The 15,669-nt window shown below is 39.7% G+C and overlaps 1 protein-coding gene across 4 annotated transcripts in view; it reads right to left on the bottom strand.

The window, feature by feature from the left end:
* Nucleotides 1-15,669, bottom strand: part of IL1RAPL1 (interleukin 1 receptor accessory protein like 1) — a 636,262-nt gene that overhangs the window by 307,477 nt on the left and 313,116 nt on the right. For all 4 annotated transcript variants that reach the window (XM_083612316.1, XM_083612313.1, XM_083612315.1 and 1 more), the window contains exon 3: nt 10,497-10,776. In XM_083612316.1, coding sequence (XP_083468442.1) covers nt 10,497-10,776 — 280 coding nt within the window. The remainder of the gene's footprint in view (nt 1-10,496; nt 10,777-15,669) is intronic.

The following is a 15,669-nucleotide window of genomic DNA, read 5'->3' as shown; positions in this document are numbered from 1 at the left end:
CTGTCATGGGGTCGTCTGCTTTTGGGGCAGGGGCCTGGTAGGAATTTTGTCCATTGGCAGATTGGCTGGTGCCATTTGGTTTTTGCCTACTGTGTAGCAAATCGTCACAATTTGCAAGGTTGCGGTTAGGCATTGGTTAATTTTTGGTTGGTAGAGGGGATGTGGTTGGCAGTGCCTGCCCCTCCAATGGTGCTGCTGCAAGGGAATTCCGTTAAAGGAATCCAGGGGCTTGCCATGCTTTCGCCCGAATCCCTGGTCTGGGGCTTAGGCCGCGCAAGCGCTGGGAGCATGCGGGGAGAGGTGAGGGCCTGGGGCTCAGCTCCATTTTCTCCCCAATATTGTTTTCCCTTACTGGCTTTCACTGGAATTCGGAAGTCAGTTCTGTCCCTGGACAGGGACAGATAGTCAGAACCAATGCCTAAGCAACCACTCACATGTATTTTAATAAAGTTGTGGACAAAATTATGCCAAAAACCTTAAACAAAAATTCTGTGTGAATTGTGAATTATTTAGGGGGTGGCTTGGGGACCTTGTCACACAAATAATAAACAGGAAATGCTGCCGTCATGCTGCAGTTTGCTAGGCTCATGAGGCAATGCAAACTAGATATGATGGTAGACATTTGAGACCTGCTGGACAAGTGGAGGAGTGAGATGGAAGCCCAAAGGTAGCCAGGTGTGTAGGGAGGGGTTGGTAAACAGGTGTACCTTCAACATGGTTGGTGACTGCCTGATCTCAATGGGTAGGGGAGCATTCCATAAGGTAGGTGCTAACATAGTTATTATTGAAAAACTTTATTGACTAAAGCAGTCCAGCTGACGCAGATATTAAAATCTTCAGGGGAAGCTTTTCTTGCCTCTGGGTGAAGCCAGCACTGGCTATAAGAGATAAGGCCTTCTCTGAGATGGTCCCCTGTTTGTGAAATTCCCCTCAGAAGTATGGCTGAAGTATGGAAGAAGTGGCTCTCTCACTGTTTCACCTATGTTGCCACTTGAAGACATGTGTTCACCTAGGCCTGAGGAGGCAACTTTTCTTTTGAACAAAAAAGTATATGTTATTTAAAAACAAAACTTTCTAAAATCACAGCAGTTTCTGCAATGGCAATAAGTAATGCTGTTTTAAGATACCGTGTTTTTTTCTTTCTTTTATTTTTTTCTACCTCTTGGAACAGATGGGTAGTTTTAAAAGGAAGCTGCTAATTGCCTATTTAAAATAGTTTCATATGACTCACTTAGAATCAATTCCTGCAATTAGCAAAGTAGAAGCTACAATAACCTTTTGTACTTCTAAATTGTAGGATTATTTTACTTTTCTCTTCTTTCAACAACAAAGGTGTTAATCTCACTTTTCTAAATGCAGAGGTATTAAAAATGTAGTCAGACAGCAAGGGGGTTTAGAAATTAAGAAAATGCAGAGACATCTTCAGTTAATGGTCACAGTCACTTCACACTGTTGTATGTTTGCTTAAAACAAATTGCCACCAAGAGTTTGATATCTAAATGGGTATTAGTCTTCTTGATGCATGCAAAGATGTTTGTGTTCTGATCACAGGAATTCCCTAGCTTATAATCCTATGTTTTCTTTTATTGAAGCTATTTTTCTACACCAATTCATAAATACATATTGAGTGTTGGAGGATCAGCCGCAAAACACTGTGTAATGTAGTGTGACATGAAGGAAATCGAACATATTATCTGAGGTGCATAGTCCAGGTTCCCCTCAAGAAAAAGGGTGCCTGCCTGCCTGCCCTTTCTCTCTATGTTAGTGTGTATAGACTCACAACAACATATTTTATGGGGAAAGGTGCGGGGGGCAAACATCATAAAAGAGGATAATGGGTGGGATTCAACTAATAAGTCCCAACAGCAGAAGCCTACACAGAGATGTCCGCTTGTGCAAATCAGCTTTCACCCACTCCTCATCCTGTTCCCCAAGCCCCCCAAATGGGCTCTGGGGGCTTGGAACAACTCCCAGAACAGTGTGCTGGGGAAGAAGAGGGGCACTGATCAGTCTGTCAAACTGAAATGCTTGCCATGATGGAATTATCGACATTGTGTGACACTGATTTCCTCCCTATATCCGAATGATCTAGGAACCAATGCTATATCCAAGTTGACTCATCCAAGTCCAGTAAAGTCCAGTAAGGTGGTCAGTGTTCCCAGCCTGCCATTTTACATCATTACCAAGCAGACTTCCTCTTGTGAGGTGGGGGGTGACGGGCAGCGGGGCAGGACAGGGCGGGGAGAATAGTCCAGAGAAAAGAGGTATCTTGGAGGGCTTATCCATAAGACATGGGTGGTCAGAAAGATTGTTTCCAGCTGGCCTACATGGGGCTTGTAGTTTTCACTCTGCCTCAGTTAGACAGCACTGGAAAGCCTCTCCTCTTCCCCAAGGGGAGGGGTTGTGAGCAGGTCTTGCTTCCCGTGCTTCACAGTGGGCATGGATGACCCACTGTGTCACAAATAGTCCCTGACCTGCGTCATGCCCACAGCCAGCCAATACGGCTGTCTGGGGGCGTGCGTTGTTTGCCACTTTTAAATGAGTGTGGGGCTGTGGCTCAGTCTGTTTGTTTCCTGCATGCACAGATCTCGCTCAGATCTCCTGTGCACGAGGCGCTTCTTGGTTCAGAGCTTTTCTTTCAGCATCCTTGGAACCTTCCCTCCTGCTCCCTCCTGTTTAGGCAGCCCTGTTTAGGGAAGCTTTTAATGTTTAATAGGTTATTGTATTTTAGTGTTTTGCTGGAAGCCGCCCAGAGTGGCTGGGGGGACCCAGCCAGATGGGCGGGGTATAAATAATAAATTTATTATTATTATTATTATTATTATTATTATTATTATTATTATTATTATTATCCTGCGGGTGCCAACCGGCAAACGCCTGAGCCTGTCTGCTCTCGCTGTGCGCAGCCTCCCCACTCTTAAGCAGCTGATGTTTGGAGGGTTTCAAAGGGCTTTCTTTCTGCGGCTACAGCAGCTTCCTTTCTGCAGGGACTTTCGTGGCTTGAAAACATTGTTGTGTGTTAGAGGGGAGGTTGTGGCCATCACCTACCCCTCCCCTTGAAGGATATTCTGTTAAAGGAATCTGTCTGATGCCCAGGTGGTGGCTAGGGCAATGGCACAACCCTCCGGTGACTCTAGAGGAAAGCTTCCAGTTGATTTGCATCAACAAGCTCCCCCTACAGGTTGTTAACCCTTGTGTGACTCCCTGCAGAGCAGGAAGGAGTCAAGTATAGTCTGTTCAGATCCAATGCCTAAGCCAATACCACTCACATTCTATAACTAATAAAGCCAATAATGGGCTTTTTTAGCCCATTAAGCTAAATTACTTGTGTCCATGTGTCTTATTTCATCACAAAGCGGGGAGCGGGGCCTCGACTCACAACTACAACCCATGTTCACTAGCAGGAAAGGAAACTTCTAAGCACGGTCAGGAAGATCTGTGTGTATAGGCAGAGTAGTTCAAATACATTAATTGAGCGAAGAGGCATAACAAACTACACCAACCTCTTGGTGGTGGTTCTCCCTCTGTGAAACACCTTCCCTGGTGAGGTGTGCCTGTTGTCCTCAATACTGACCACTAGGAGAAAGTTCAAAACATTCCTGTTTATCCAGGCCTTTGATGGCAGACAGACACCAGCCATTGCAACCTTGAAATTAATAACTGTGAGGATATGTGATCGCTTTAAAATGCTTTTAGATGTTTTAAATATTTTGGGTGGTTTTATATAGTTTTTAAATGATGAAAACATGTTTTATTTTTGTTGTTGTTCTATTGTTTTAACACATTGATGTTTGCTTCCCTGGGCTCCTTTGGGAGGAAGGATACACACACAGACACATGCAGATGTCAAGCAACGAAGAATGAACACTGAGACCTTAAAGATGATACCTACAAGGTAGGCAGCTCTTCCTATCACTACCCCACCTCTTCACAAGGATAAATTCAGATGCAGGGCGGGCTGGCTATTGCTAGCTTCCTTGGGCTTGGTTTTTTTTTAAGCTTTCCCAAGAAAACAAACAAACCAGAAAGACCCTGCATTTTAAAATAATTCTAAGGGGAAAAGACACCAAAGCTCAGAAACACTGACGAAAGCCAGTCACATAACCCATCACTCATTTTAAAACTTTCTATGCATGACCCACCTTCCCACTCCTTGCTAAAAGTCTTCTTGCTGTTCCTGTTGCTTTGTCATGACAACAGTGCTTCACTGCTCATTTGGGACTTACCTTGCTGATGGTCCTTAAATACCATTTTGATATAAATGAAAATGAAGGCAGTGGCTTTCCTTAAGACCCCGACTTACAAATTCCTCTGTAGAAATAGCACAACTGTAAAGCAATATTCAATGAGACAAGGATGTTCATAAAACAAGTGTTGTGTAACTAGACAGCTACAGTCTTCTTCACCCTTTAAAGTTCTTCTCTACTCCAGAGGCATTCTTGCCCAGGAGCATGCATTCAGTTAAGTGATCCTTTAAAATTTCACATTCATGCTTGGTTAAGCATAAGGGGGGGGGGGTACAGACTCAAATATATCCAAGTCCTATGAGTTTGATAAAAACTGGCTGGGAAACGTATGACTTCCATCATATCTCTGCCACCCTGTTTATAGTTTGTTTTTTAAAACAGCATACAAAATCTGAAGTTGAACATTTTTGAGATGCAGAACAGAAGGCCTAATTTTGAATCTAAGCAAGAAAGTGTTGATTATAATAGTCACAGTTCATTAGGCTGCATCTCTAAAGTTGCCTTGAAGATGCTTTCTTAGAAGCTTAATGTCTGTTGTATATTTGGCAGAATAATGTAAGACCTATGGGTTAACAAAAATTTGGCATTTTGTTTGCTTGTAGATTTGTTATTTTATCTTGCTAAATGTGATAGCTCCAATGACCACTGAAATATCAAAACGAAATCTGATACGCATATTCAAGTTTCAGTTTCAGATCAAAAGCTGAATCCATTTTAAAGAGGACCTGAAAGATGTGCAACAATGGTCGGTTACCCAGTCAGGGGTGGGCAGCAGTTGCAGCCCATCACATCAGGCTCCAAGACCCCCTCAGAGCAATGTCTTCACTCTGGTCCGCTCCCACCCCTTAAAAAGTTACCTAGAACTGACCTCTGCATTGTATCATCTCCTTGATATATGAGATAGTAGAATGAACATTAGTCAGCATATTACTGACACCATTGTATGTTATATATTTAGACCTAAGTTTAAACACCACACAATTCTAAAAAATGACAGGAAAGATATAAAGCACAATGTCATATAATATGTCACTGGAGCATGAGACATAAGAACAAAAACTGATATTAAGTTTTGGACAACTTTTACATTTCCGGTTTGAACTTCACACTCATTTTCAAAGTGGGAAGAATGATTCACAATAAATTTTAATGAGACATCTGAAGGAAGAACTGTTGAACATTACGTTTTAGTAGTTATTAAGTTCAGACAAGTAACTCAATAACACATTTCTGTGACGTCTGACTCATAGCATCACAGAATCGTACAATTGGAACGGTCATCTCTTCTAACCACCTGCAGGAATCTCAACTAAAGCATCCATGACAGATGGACATCCAACCTCTGCTTAAAAAGCACCAAGGAAAGAAAAGTCCGCCACCCTCTGAGGGAGTCTGCTCCACTGCTGAACAGCTCTTATTACTAGCTTTAAGTTTTGAAAAAAGAAGAAGCTAAATGTTGGGAAATTTAGGACAGACCAAATGGATGCACTTCTTCACACAGCATTTCACTCCCACAAGATGCAGCGATGGCCACCAACTTGGCTTTAAGAAGGAATTAGACAAATTCAGGACAGCTAAGGGTATCAATGGCTTCTACTCATGATATGTACTACCACTTGGTATCAGAGTGGATATGCCTCAGTTGCTGGGGAATATGAGTGACAGAGTGCTACAGCACTTATGTTTTGTTTGTGGGTTTCCTAAACAACTGATTAGTCACTGTGAAAGAAGGATGCTGGACTTGATGGTGCTTTTGATCTGTCTCAGCCAGGTTCCTTTTATATTCTCTTAGGTTACTCTTGAACTAGCTCACTGTTGTGTGACCAAGAATATTACATACTGACCCAGAAAATCATATTGGTACAGGAGGAAGACAAGCTGATGCATCTGTATCAACAACTAAGGCTACAATATATGATTTAGAGAGGTTATGAATCAGCATAAAAATAAACAAGATTTGGCCATATCCATTACCCAAAGGCATTTTTTACATCCCTATATTGATGAAATCCTAAATACCTGGTTTTTTAGCTAGGTATAAGAGCGCTCCAGATGATTGTCAGCAAAGTGGTTGTCCCACCTGCTTAGCATAGAATGCTGTTGTAATTAGCTTAGGTCCCATGGTTACATATGAAAAAACTGCAGGCTTGATGGTTTTTATAAGACATTATAACACATGTTATAATAAAACTCCTATATGCTCCTATACATTGTAAGAAGCCCTACATCAAGCATGAGTATCCATTAAGCATAATCATTTTATGGGGAGTTGTAGCTGGCTACAGTAAACTATATTCTCCCATAGAATCTGAAGACTGATGAGTCATTAAATTGAGACTGAACAGGAAAAAGTTTGAATTTGAAACCTAATACCATGCTAGAGCCACTCTAAAAACATAAAGGTTGTCTAAGCAGAATTCCTATAAAAATACATTCATTATACAATACCTTAGTCAAACAATAGTTAAATGCATCAGTGTGTCTAATGCAAGTCTTTACATTCAGTAATGGTCTCCTTCAATTTTTTCAGTGACCAATCTAGTGATGCAGACAAATTTCTGTAAATGAAAACCAGTTTATCCCACATAGTGAAAAGGTTCATAAAAGTAAATGGGCTTTATATTTAATGTGAACCCCTAGCAATCTCCTCAATGTCAATGCTCTTAGGGTTATAAGAAAAAGTTACAGCTGTGGTAATGCTGTTTCCTGGCTGCTGAATGTTAGTATTCATTCCCCATGGTAAATCCCAGATCTGTTGTCCGGTAGAATGCTTTTTACAGCATTTACAACAAAGAAGGCTGGGATTGTACCAATACTGTCTTCTTTTATTAGAATTCTGTCTTTTTATTACACACCTGGAATGGCATTCATACCTCCACTCATATGAGAGAATGGGGGTTAATGCTACCACAAATACAGCTTTATCTGAAGGCATTTTGACACAGATTGCCAGGTTACAACTTGGAGATTGATCCTGTATCTTTACATTTCTCACTTAAGTGGCAGGTTCATAAGCCAAATCTTTCCCTGCCTCTTTTGACTCTGGTCCTTTCATCTGTTTCCCTCAACAAGAGCCAAATGATTCCACAGGTACTCAGCATACCAAGTAAATAAGGATGGCTGAAAAGGTAGGAGAAAATAAATGGGACCTAAATCCTACTGTGTTATCTCATCCTGTGTTGGGCATGTAAGCATAATCTTATATGGGAAACCAGGAGCATGATGGGCATTGAGATTGGCGTAGTGCACGCATACGAGCAGCAGCACTGAATTGGCTGTACCAGTGTGTTCACACTGTGCCAATCATGTTGCTGACTCGCCCCTCCCAGTACGCCAGAGTGATGACTATGACGAGAGATCAAGTAAGCAGCAGCGCCCCACCAACTGCTTCTGGACTGTACACATCCATAAATGTTTCGAGCTTCCAGCCAGAACACACCACAAAATCCATTGATACAATGGATCTATTCACAATTTAAGAATTCCAAACAGGCACTCTTCAAACTACAATATTCACCCAATGAAGTGGGAGTGGAAAAACAATTAAAAAAAAGAAACCCTGACTGTACTCAGGAATAATCTACTAGAACAACCCTAGAAGAATGATAGAACATGTCATTTATAGCTCTCAGCTGAAACCGCTCAAATGTATCATCAATTATCTGTAACCAATACTGGACAAAGACACTTTCCATGGGCCTTGGGTGGTAGGCCGGCACTTGCTTATAGACAGTTTCTCTCCTAACTAAAACAGCTACTCACCAGCAACAGCAGACCACACATCAGAGATACAGATATAGGGAAGAGCCAAAACAGAGTATCTATCTATCTATCTATCTATCTATCTATCTATCTATCTATCATCTATCTATCATCTATCTATCTATATCATCTATCTATATCATCTATCTATCTACCTATCTATCTATCATCTATCTATCTACCTATCTATCTATCATCTATCTATCTGTCTTTCTGTCTTTCTATCATCTATCTATCATCTATCAGTCTATGTGATATTGCCTTACCTATGCGAGGATGCATTTGTTATCAACAACTGTTTCATGGATTATCATGGAAAATTATGAACTTATCAGTGTCCTGCATTTTTTCCTGCATTTTATTACCTCTGACATCACTCCTTACAATCCCCCCACAACCATGATATACACCTGTAACTTAGGACAACACTTTAATGCTTTTGATAAATTGCAATCCACAATAGCTTATGCAATAACCATTTGCTAACACTTAAAGAATCCAGACTCTTAGAATATACAGACGGCTTAAGCTTTTCGAGAAGCCCACAAGTCAGTATATTCATGTCTATTACTACTAAATATAGTTCACATATCATGCTAATATTCTTAATTATGTTTTGAAATCCAACAATCAATAACATGGCAGTTCACAACCAGATGAAGAAGCATGATGCTTTTTATGGTTCACAATGGGGAATTAAAAAGCTCAGCATTTATCTATAATGATTATAGATTGTTTAAATAAATGGTCAAAATTGTCAGCACTTTCAGCAGAGGGAACAAATTGTGAATTGACAAATAAACTGTATAAATTCACTGTAAATATGGTTCTTTTACTGTAGGACACCATTAAGAACATGTCCTTGAGTCTAAGCAATTATTGACCTTTAAAGCCTCTTCATGTGTTGTACTTCCTTTCTGAAAGTGGATATAATAATAATAAGGAAAAATACTTATTGTTGAGAATGGAGTGCATAATGAGGTAAGACTAGATGGAAATCTGCAGAAAATAGGAAGCTATTGCAATCATTTCAATAAGAAGTATCAAGGACTAAAGATGACAAAGACTGCACAGTCCACTTCTGGGTTTTCTCACTCCTGGTTATGAAGTCAGACAATCTTTATAACAGGTGTACTTTCTTCCCAGTCACACTTTCAGGAGTGTAATTTATTATGGATCTTGCAGTATGCAGGTAACTGAGTCATATCTACAGATATGTGTCAATGAAGAGCTATCAGAGCTTTTACAGTCTTTCTGCAAAGGGCAATAAGCAAAATGTTACAACCCATTTAGCAATAAACTGTGCATTTTCTCTGCAAGGCTTTTCCTGCATTTTCTATGTGCATCATTTAACCTATCTCTAAATTTAATTCTATATTCTCTGGTAATTTTCAAAATCTGAGTTGGAGCCCAGATGGTTTCTGGTTTCTCCATGGGCAGGAAAATATATCTCAGTATGAATCACTTTAGCGATGCAGAAAGAAGTGGAAAAGCAGAATATGCATTTCAAAAGCAAGAACTGTGAGAAATGATGCGCTGTATGGGAGCTGCTTGTGTCCATGTATGCATCATTTAAGAAGGCGCTGAGATAATCTCAGTCCCATTGCAGAATGCAACTGAAAGATGGCTATAAAACGGTGCAAGTTAAAGAAACTGTTTTTGTTCAACCAGCTCTTCCTTCAGCAATCATTTCTATATATATTCTAGTAATTCATATTTCCATCATGTAGAAAACTCTGCAGATTTCAAACAACAACAAAAATCCGGGGGAGGAGGGAAGACTGGATTTCCTTGTCTTAGGGAATGCAAGGATCTGTCAATTTCAGTTCCCTCGGTCTTTCATTTTTCTAATTCTCCATTCAGTTTTTCACATTTTATAGCAATTTGCTGTATTAAAAAATCCATCAGCATTTTAGTGTGATTTCCCTCCCTAATAAACACATTGATATATGCAGTTTTAACTAATGCGCACATTTTTGAAATTTATCCAATGTAGTGCATTTTTGTATGTTATTTTCACTAATATCTTAATTATTATGCACAGCTTTCACCTAATACATGGTTGCAGAAATGCATTGCAAAATATGGATAGGTGTGTTTATGTTTGCATATAGTTTCAGAAAGTGTGAATTTGATAGATTTGGCTTTGAACACATACTGAATTGAATTTCTCTTCCATCCCTAGCTAATCTTAACGCTTCCAATAAGCAATATTTTCTTTCTCAGGGAACAGCAAAGTCATAGATAGGACTTTTATGTCTATCCCAAATGATGACATGTCAAAGATGGTATATTTGAAGCAAACTCATCCAAGGTCTACATATATTAATAACATTATTTTCTATTATAAAGCAAATAAATGTAAATATACTGAAGAGGTAAAGATCATGGTTCAATGATAATATAAGATTCATCAGGTGCTGTAAAGACAAAGAAATGTTTATATAGCTTTCCTTTGCGACTTGTTGAAAAATGTAAACCACATACCTTATGACACATGCATAAAGCCCACTGTCTTGGGGCACTGTTGGACGAAACCAAATGGCATCTTCCTCTTTGCTCATTCTAGTTCCATCAAAAGCTATAGGCTCCTCAAAATCTCCAGGTCCAGAGCTTTTGTACCACATTAAACTGAGTCCAGCACTTTGTGCTAGGGTGTAATTTGCTCTTATATATCCATAAAACAATGCACACTTTATACGAACAGGTTCTCCCACTAAGACTTGATACTTCTTGTAATCCACTGACCAGTCAGTACATCCATCCGCTAAAAGAGAAAAGAAGAAGAAAAGACAATTATGTGGTATACTGCTGAATATACAGCACAGTTCCTACTTAATTTGTAATCGTACTTCTTTGAAGTTGTCATGCCAGAGTTACTGATTCAAAGCAAAATACTTTAGATTGGTTTCACTGAATATGCAGCCAAGACTGACCACAAAAATTGCTTTCCCTATTGGTGCCATATTTTCCACAGTGTGGGACAATCAGCAAATCTCATCAACCAACTGGATAATTTAAGTGATAAGTAAGAAATTATCCTTTCTCTTCACTATATCCTTAGGCTGAATTATCACAAAATATTTGATTGAAATATGTGCAACAGAGTCCATCTAGCCCAGAGGGTGTCATAATCACTGAACAGCATTAATCAAATATCTTCAAGTTAATAACAGAAATGAAAGAAGGGAATTATCCCATCTTTTAAAAAACGTGGCAAGTTAATGGCTGCAAACTGGAAAGTTTAGGTTAGATCCTAAGTTAGGGTGAGGCGAGGTATTAATGTTAAGCCTAATTGCACAGCAGAACAAAATGTCAAGATAAATTATTCAGGTCATTATGACTGGGTATTCTACAGCAAATTTACTGGAAATATCTGACTTTTCTGTATTTAAAATTACTAGGAGTTAAACAAAATCATCCACACACACACTTATAAAGATTATAACTGCTAAAACTATCTAATCTAATCTGATCCTGTGAGATAGAACAGGTTATTTACTCTGAGGAGCACCACTTTCCATTTAATCTACTTATTTATAATGATATGAAAGGGGAGGACAATATTCTAGAATCCCGTCTTGCTTACAGCCAGCCAGAGCTGAATATGCAATTCTGAGTTTCTCTCCTTGAAAGCTTGGGGCAAGCCTAACTCTAAATTTGGAGGCCTGATTTCTTCCGCATCCCCCACAAGCCCCCTGCAAGATCCTTCTGATTTTGGTAGTGGCAAAGAAGAGGAAAAAAATAGATACAGTCCTGAAGTGAGTGGAAGCCAACATTTGACCATTTGATGACTGGAGAGAGGGTAATAATTTCCTCCTTAGCTGATCTGCATGGACTTCTAAAAAGAAGACCAACTAATCAGCAATGTTAAATAGCAGAGGGGGTGGGCCTGCAAATAACACTTTTTTTTATAAGACAGCTTCCCCTCTCCTATTTGAGGCTCTGGAGGCTGACATGGGAGTACAGGGGCTATATTAACAGCAAGAAGGCTTAGAAGCTGTTGCAGGTCCCCAAGGGTGTGACTGCCAGCTGGCTGTCCAGCGCATGGAAGCCCCTTCACAAGGGATTTGGAGAAGTCAGTGGGGCTGCCCACCTGTCAATCATGCAGTATTATAATGGTGTCATGTGGCTGACAGGTGGGTGACCCTGCCAACCTCTAAAAATTGGCCCATGAGGCTACGCTTGTCTTTGGAACAGTGGTCATTAGATGGCTACAACAGCTGTGATAGCTCTGTTCTTAGGAAAGTGAAGCTTGTATACATAAAGAGCTATCTATATGTGCCTTTTGTTCATGAAGTGTATATGATGACGGGTTCAAAACACATATAACAGTTCATGATTAACTCAATTTTTCACCCCATTCCCTATCCCACTTTGTAGCTACATACAAGTGTTTTGGATGAAACACTTGCATAAATTATACATAGACATGGCAGGAAAACATTTTGTGTCATAAGCAGAAGGAGCATGAACATTGTCCCCTAGTTATACAGGTAGTCTCTAAGTCCTCAATTACATAGTTCAGAAATATGGAAGAATTTATTATCCATTATCCATTTTCATTTATGATTAACAGAAGTTTGGTTATGCAGAACTGTTAGACTTCAGTTAGCTCAGCTGATAATATATCATGCTGTAACACTCAATGATTATCCATTTATTTGTGCCACTTAAAATCCACATCTGCATATTTATTATGTTGGAAACCACTTTGCTTCCAATCTGTTCAATGAGTTCACCATGCTTTTAAATTTCAAAAAATACATACTATAAAGGAGTATTCAAATGAGTCCTGGGAAATGCGAAATATTTTTAAATCTTATGATGGTTGGCTTGTTGCAACTGCAACAAATTCAGAATATCAAAAGCTAAAATACAGAGAATATTATCATCATAATAGCAATACTGTATCAGGAATCCAAGTTTGGAGAAATAGCAAAAGTCTCATCAAAAGTACCTTACACTTAGTGTTAAACACTGAATCCATAATCTTAGGCACACAAACCGAAACTCATTCCTGCTGAGCTAGTGAGGGATAGAGGTGCGGCTTCTAGAGAAATGTAATCGCTAAGAAGGCTTCCCAGCTACCCCACATTTTCAAACCATGATTGGATCCTGCCAGTCCTTGATAATTCCAGGTCAGTCCTGAGACCTTGTCTGATCAAGAGGCACCACTGTCTTTTTCTACTACTATGAACCTGGCAATACATTACATACATCAAATGTAGTAGACATATGTAGCTAACATTTACCTGTTCTAAATTCTGAATCTCTGCCAAGAAGATAAGATTGAAGGGAAAAAACACAGGATAGAGATTTTGCTGAACATTTTTTTTTATCATTTCATTATTTGTCTATATTTAAGTTTCTCCTTAGAAGCCTCATTCCGTGCCCCAAAAGTGTGGGATGCCTTTCCCTGGTGGTTTTGCCCAGTATCTTGTCCGTGCGATGGGCTCGTGGGGAAAAAGCTGTCCCATGAGTCCTTGCAAAGAGGAGGGAAAAGCCTATATGAGTCAGTTTCCCCTGGAACAGCTTCCTGTTCATCTTCAGCTTGGAGCCTTCACTGAACAATTTTGGGTTGCTGGTTAACAGGACCAGAAATGGTTTTTTTCTTTCAACCTGATTGGCACTTGGTTGAGGGTATTTTGCCTTTCCATCAATGAAATTATGACCTTCCTTTGTTAGGCAAAGTAGTTGTTTCTTGAGGGTGGAAATGGCATTGGGCAGGATCAACATAGTATAGGAGGCCCCCATAAGGGGTCTGAGGGGAGGATTGACCACAGCACTCCCAAGCTTAGGTTGGGATATCTGCCTGGCTAGAATCTGCACCTGGGTCACCCAGTGAAAACTTGCTTGCCCTGCCTGCTGCTGTCAGTAAAGAATTGGCCTGATTTTATCCCACCACCATTGTACAGTCTGGTTATTTTGCTGCTCTCATGGGTCACATAATGCGCTTGCCTGGGCAATGTAATTTTCATCTGGAGTTGCAAGCAGAGAGCAGGGAAAGTTATTCCTGCACAAAAATAAGCTGAAAAAGCAGCAGACAGTTATATCTGTTCTCCTGTGTTTTTAATTGAAATCCCATTCTCTCTGCTTATCTCTGGGAGATGCTTCAGTATTCTCAATAGGGGTGTGCATCAGATTTGGGCAGATTCCATATCTGAAACCAAATCAGGCTGTTTCTGAAGGATTTGGGACTTCTGAACTAAAGGTCCTTCCAAAGAAGTAAAAACCAGAATTCTGACATTAAAAAGCAATAACAGTACAGTATGTCTGCAAAAAAAATATGAAACATGGCTCTCCAAGCTTTCAGTATAAGATATATACTCTAGGATAGAGAGAGGGCAAAGGGGTAACTCTTTGGCCTGATTTTTAATATGCGAGGGCTCTCCAATCACAGTGCTTTAGGGGGAGGGATTTTGCAGTAATATATCACCTTATTCTTGCTTTTGGTGCTATTTACTAATTCTGCTAGTGGTACTTGCTGAAAAAATGCTGAATGTTCAAATCTTTCTACTTCTGTGTCATATGCCTAGACATCCACTCTTGTCAAATCATTTTTTGTCACCGCAAGAAAAACCCTGTTGTTATTTATCTAAAATTTTGCAGGATTTATCCCCTTAAAAGGAGCTGCCGACCTTGCAAATTTCACCCACTTCTGCTTTTAAAAATAAAATAAAAACTTGAAAGGTGAGGAAGAACACAAATCCCAGACTCTTCATGTGAAAATTGGCTGACCTTAACCACTCTTGGAGGACTACTGTGCTTGTAAATCTATCCAATTATGTCAAAAGGGGGTGGGGAGTTATAGCTGTGCTTAAATGTCCCCAATAATAGCAAAAGGAAAGGCAGAAAGTTTTGGATATACAGTGGTACCTCAGGCTACATACACTTCAGGTTACAGACTCCGCTAACCCAGAAATAGTGCTTCAGGTTAAGAACTTTGCTTCAGGATAACAACAGAAATTGTGCTCCAGCGGCGCGGTGGCAGCGGGAGGCCCCATTAGCTAAAGTGATATTCAGGTTAAGAACAGTTTCAGGTTAAGAATGGACCTCCGGAACGAATTAAGTACTTAACTAGAGGTACCACTGTACTGAATAATGATTTGAATTTGAACCTGAGCCAAATTGAAGCTTCTAGATTAATCTAAAGCAAACTGCTCTGTTTCCTGAAGCACTGTATCAGGGTTGAAATGAAATCTTTTCAACAGCTAAAGCTTGTAGGCTAAAGCTTGGTTCCAAATGACAATCACTTTTCAAGTGTAATGTTTTATCAAGTCTTCATTGCTTGCCTGCAATATGGATTATCAGCCAACTGCTCATGTTCCTGTATCTGGTTCTTTCTAGTCCTTTTCTGTCATCCCCTAGACATGCACCAAAGTACACACATTTCTCAAAAAAGTGTTCTTATTTTTATTTTTTTAAATTTAGGCTAGTGATCAGAGACAGGTGCTACCAGTGGTGGTTATTTCAGCATTTTGCTACTCATTACCACTTTCATTTATGTAAATTCACCATATTTATGTTTTAACTTATTACCCACCCAGAACTGAATGAATGAAAAAAATCTGTAATTGCCTGCCAAACTTATTATAATCAAGGTCACTGTGGTACCTATGAAGACTATAAACCATGAGAACTGTATATAGAAATAGGT

The sequence above is a fragment of the Podarcis filfolensis genome, assembly GCF_964270895.1.
Source record: "Podarcis filfolensis genome assembly, chromosome: 4".
NCBI lineage: Eukaryota > Metazoa > Chordata > Lepidosauria > Squamata > Lacertidae > Podarcis > Podarcis filfolensis.
Note: the sequence above shows the minus strand (reverse complement) of the source record. Positions and strands in the feature narration are given on the sequence as shown.